The sequence below is a fragment of the Geospiza fortis genome, unplaced genomic scaffold (assembly GCF_000277835.1).
Source record: "Geospiza fortis unplaced genomic scaffold, GeoFor_1.0 scaffold2, whole genome shotgun sequence".
Classification (NCBI taxonomy): Eukaryota; Metazoa; Chordata; class Aves; order Passeriformes; family Thraupidae; genus Geospiza; species Geospiza fortis.
Genome location: NW_005054366.1, coordinates 463,938 through 469,387, shown reverse-complemented (window position 1 = coordinate 469,387; position 5,450 = coordinate 463,938). Strand labels below are relative to the sequence as shown.

At 38.4% G+C, this 5,450-nt stretch overlaps 1 protein-coding gene across 2 annotated transcripts in view; it reads right to left on the bottom strand.

Moving 5' to 3' along the window:
- Nucleotides 1–469: 469 nt before the first annotated feature.
- LRRC28 (leucine rich repeat containing 28) overlaps nt 470–5,450 on the bottom strand; it is a 47,959-nt gene continuing 42,978 nt past the window's right edge. For both annotated transcript variants that reach the window (XM_005424262.2, XM_031059702.1), the window contains one exon: nt 470–3,302. In XM_005424262.2, the coding sequence (XP_005424319.1) occupies nt 3,230–3,302 (73 nt within the window). In that variant the 3' untranslated portion in view covers nt 470–3,229. The remainder of the gene's footprint in view (nt 3,303–5,450) is intronic.

Genomic DNA, 5,450 nt, shown 5'->3' with positions numbered 1-5,450 from the left:
TAATTGCAGTTAATCTTAGAAAAACTTTATAGTAGTATCAATGAGTTAAAGACTTATTTTATCTCATCCCTCTCCTGCACCTTTCTCTTTGTAATGCCTTGAGAAAAAAAAACAAACAAACAAACAAAAAACCTTTCCTGCTTCCACCCTAAGTGAAGAATTAAGATCTACTGTTAACAACAAAAAAACTTTTTAGATGGTAATTTTTTTCAACATCTGGCACCTGATGTTTTGCAGTACACAGAAAAAATTACCTAGGTGGGAGCTAACCTGACAAACCAGAGCAAGAAATCAAAAATTACCCAGAAACAAACCAACCAAAGAGAAGTCCAAGCACTGTGGCATCTTGAAAAACCAGTGATGCACAGTTCAATCAGCAGCAAAATCCCTCTCTGCAATTTGCATAGCTGGCTCTCATGCTTGCTGGTTATGAAATACTCTTACAGCAGAACAACTTTAGAAAAATTTGGACAAGTGAGAATGGAGTTATTTTAATCTAGAAGAACATCACCCAAAGATACAGATGAATACAAACACTGTTCATACAAAAAAACCCCAAAACATCAAACATGAACTTAAGCTGCATTCTCAGTCTCTATATTGGCTTTCCCCTTCTTTGTTTTATAAAAATAGGGTATGACATTTCAGCTTCAATTGCATGTTTAAGTCATTTATTTATTGAACATTCCATTCTTGAAATATCATCTATTAAAGTGTTAGTTAAGATTCATCCTGCTTATAGAACAGGCTAAATTTCTTCTGAACTGCACTTGGAGACAATAATAAAGAGACTGATGCAGACTCAATAAGAAATAATTAGATTATGGGAAGAAGAAAAAAAATAAATAAATAGTTATAATAATAAAATCAAGCTTCACTCTTCTTGACTCCTAATAAAACAAATGCTGATGTCTTTTAGGTGATCACAGCCAGATTTAACTCCAAAATAGTATTTACAGACTGAATTCAGATATAAACTGTGATTTCAAGTCTACAACTTGCTATAAAAAGAGGACAAAAACTTCCAAGAAAACATCTCCTTCAAAGACAAAGGAAGCCACAGTAAAAATTAATACTGAAAAAAATCCTGATCAGAGCATTGTATAAAAATTAACATCTGTAACACTACCATAGCTTTTATCATCTGTTTTTAAAAAAGTGGATTCTGTCCTACACTTGCACATTTCTGATACAGATATAATTGTACATGGGCAGTTTACAACTCAGCTCTGAGGTACTGAAGGAAAAGGATAAAGCTGAAGGTGGATTTTCCTGCCTCAGCAGTGAACCCTGTGGGGTGGCTGGGCCTGCTGGGATTCCAACATGGAAACAAACCTGGGAAATGACACAGACAGAACTCCAAAAGCACCAAGGCTGCTTGGACATGGCTCTTTCCCCTACTGCAAGGCAGATTTAATAAATGGGATTTATTTTAGAAAGTTTCACAATTCTTAAGCAGTAGATGATACTTGCATTCCTGAATGATTAAGTTCTACATTTCTTACTGCTAATTCAACTCTCTAAAACCAACCCAATAAAACCAGGAAAAATTTTTACAAGTTACATGCACAACCTAAAAATTCCACCCTCAAAACTGCCTTTTTGGTACTCTTTTAAGCTCTTAAGATACTCTATTTATTGAAGAGATGCCAGGAAGCCTGCAGAGGGAACAAATGCTTCTTTGGCAACAGGAAAACATTTTAATGCCTCCTGCCTTCAAAGTACGCACACCTCACCACAACATATGCTAATACACTACCAAATAAGTCTCTTTATCTTGCCATTTTTATAACAAACTGTTTCATTCATATCTATTTCAGCTTGTAACTACCTACTGCACAGAGCAGCACACTGTGCTAAATCAACAAGTGGTTTATACCTAAGAAATAGAAAGTAAAAAAAAAAAGAACAAATTATATTAAAAAAAATATTATATATTCAAAAACAAATCAAAAGGGGTCGATCGTGTATAAACTGTTTTAGTATAAAATCAAAATGTTTAGTCACGTAGGCATTTTGGGCCTTTTTTCCATCCTTCATTCTTTATTTAAAATAAACAAGATGTAACAAAAAGAGATTCCCACAAATATGATAGTGAGCGGCAATTTGCACCAAATCTGCCATTAATGTATAAAAACAAATGTCCCAGCCCTTCTGTGCAGGTATCCATGTGTGCAAATATACCTGTGCATGGAGATATACACCTGCTCCTGGATTTCCAGCCTTCTCCAAGGCACACAATCCACTGACACACTTGGACAAATCAGCCAACTGCTGAATCTAGAAAAAGATCAAGACCAGCTCTTTGCAGATCTATAGCCTGCAACTGTAAAAATACAATAAATATAAAGGTTTACTATCATATTACTAGTTGGATTTTTTCCAAGGGAAATTGATACTTAAAGTTGTCTTCTTCCTGAAGAATTCCATGGAACAAAAGGAGAACTATTTCTAAAAATAAAGCAATGAAAATAAAGACAACACACCCTCAAACATGCTGGAGCAAGAGCCCTTAGTGTAGGCATCAGTACCAGCCTTCACTGAAACAGGATCTTCAGTCTCCAGACATATCCTAGGTTACTCCCATTAAATAACTGTGGTATTTAATGATACTAGAAAGAAAGATCTGCTTTTAGCATGTGGATTTAAATACCACAGACAACTGTCAAAGACTTGGTATACAACTGGGATAACTCTCTGCTGCAGTAAACATTAAGATGAGAGAGAGAAAGTAAGGCTGAATTCTATGGAAAAGTCACTGGGATCCATCAAAGGATTTCTGCAGGCTTGCAGCAATACACCTGATTGCAGCTGTACAGGGGAAGAGGATAGGGATGAATAAGTGAAAATTTGTTTGCCATAACTGAACTTTGCTTTTTCCAGTTAGAGGAATGCAACTGCCTCAAATGATGCAATGGGTCAACCTGAAATCAGGCACATTTGAAAAATACTGGAAATCCTGAAGTCAGAGCCTGTGAATGTGTTTGGTTTGTGTGCTGCCTTGGAGGAGAAAGAAATTAATACTTTTAAAAGCTCGGTATTTACACTTCTGAAAAGTTCCTGCAGTTCATCCAGATTTGATAGGGCAGGATTTAAGTGCCTCAGAGTGTTCCTGACTGGGCACTTCTGCTGCTTTGGCACAAGCACACACGGTATTCCAGTACCACGGAGACATGGCATCGAACACAACTTTACACTGGCACCACTCCTGAGGAGGTTGAAATGTTTATCAACTCAGTAGGTCAAAAGTCTGCAGACACTGGGTGGAGCAGCAGTATGCCACAAAACTAACAGTTGTACTCCTAGAAGAAAAAAAAAACAACAAAAGGGGAGGGGGGGGGAACAGTTGTCAGTAAAGATTAAAACTCCTGGCTCCATTCCACACAGACAACGTGCTGGTTTGTAAAATACAGGATTAGCCCATCTCCACAGCCCAGAAAAAGCACAGGTTCATTTGCTGTCTCTGAGTGCCTGACACCAAGGCAGGGAAACACTGCAGGGGTTCTCAAAACCTTCCTGGTTTCTTATGCACTGGGTTTAGAGCAGCAGTGTGTGGTTTTTCTCTCTGAGCAGGGTGTGCCTGAGTGTCACAGCCAGCAGGTTTAGCAGCTGACAGGAAAATAGCTGGGCAGCCTCGGCCCTGCTCGTGTGTTTCTTAAATTACTGCTTGTAGGCATGACATGACTGAAGGGCAGTGTCCTCCCTGGTTAGCAGAGTGAACAAGCAGATCTTCAGAAAGGATGAGTGACAGGCAGTGCTGTCACACCGTGCCACGCAGTGCAGCAGGGATGGCACTGTGCAAGTGTGATCCGAGCCTCACAGTGACCCTGCTCCTGCTCCAGCCTGCCAGGGACTGAGATATCTGCCTTCAAAATGTTCAGATCTGTTCTTCACTAACCCAGAAATCACACTTTACCCAGTGCTCACGGCATCTGTGCTTCTTCAGCTACAGAAATGCAGTCCAACACGTAACTCTCCTTCCCTCTAAGAGGATACCGAATGTGATACGGAAATCCAGGCAGGAGTTACTGGCATGGATGTGGCATGTGCTAATCAGTGCTGTTCAAATGCCCAGGATCCTACCCTGTGTGTTTTCATGGTCACTTTAAGCTCTTTAGAACAGAAACCCTGTCCTTCACATCTTTCTAAACCAGCTATCACACCTCCACAATTCCACATAATCTTACCACGTCAAGTGCACAAGCTACAGAGATAAGGATGACAGGCTGCCCTGTTTAGATCTCATTTTCTGTGGATTTGCATCAAATGTCAGCTACTTAAGATTGGATTCATTAAAGGCATTTTGCAGAACACAGGACATGTGTTCCCTTAGACACTTCCTTCATTAAAGGCATTTTGCAGAACACAGTACATTCTTGTCTAAGGGAAGGAATGATAACTTTTTTTGAAACAAGTGAAAACCATGCAGAAATACGTATTTTTAATTATTACATTTTTGAATGTTAATATAGTGTTCTTCCAAAACAGCTCTAAAGTATGCTTTTGTGGAGTCTTAACTTTCATAATTCCTAAAGGTGTCTACTGATAATGTCTATCATCCTGTAACTGTATCTTCTACAATGAGCAATGCTTAGCAATTAATTACAAAGTAGTCCAAACTCTCACATTGTTGAATTATTCAGGATAATAGATGGATTTAGTGACTAGCCAGTAGTTTTCCATCATTTTCTTAGAAAATGATACTGTTGAATGTTTGAAAGAGATTCTTTATAGCATGATTATAACATGACTAAGAGTATTATGACTGTAATATGGAAGTTAATTATTTCACTCAACATGAAATCCACTGAATTTCGACATATGACTGAAGTGTAACAGAGTGGCAAATTGAAGCGTGCAATCTCTGCAATCAGATCTTTCTAAGAAAGATGGCTTTTCCAAAATAGCGTTTATGCAGCCCTCTGGCTGCTGCCCAGATTTGGCATACCTAAGTTGTTTCATTTCATAAAGCTGAATTGCTTACAAATCAGATGCTTCTCATGTTACAAACTCACAGCAAAACAGGCTGTGATACAGCTGTGTAAAACAGGTACCATCAACCTGAACCACCCATTAGTCTCTTCTCTTTTATTGATGATCTTCCTATGGAAAAGCAGCTTCTTCTTTTTATGGAAGATCAAATCCACTATCAAATCAATGGATTTCCACAGACCAGGAACTAAGTGGTGTTCCTGCATTATACAGGAACTTATACTTTAGGTATATGCTTTGTAATTAATGGCTTGACTTGAATCCTCTAACAAGAATCTAACATCACCTTTGCTTGTTTAACTCCAAGTGGCTTAGCTTTAAACCCCCTTTATTACCTTTCAAATAGCACAAGCTGAAATTCCTCAGATGATGCTTTTCCACTGCAGAAACTGGATTCATTGATATTATGGCTCATGGAAGGCTACAGTATCCACTCAGACTAATAAGGATTAGGGAAA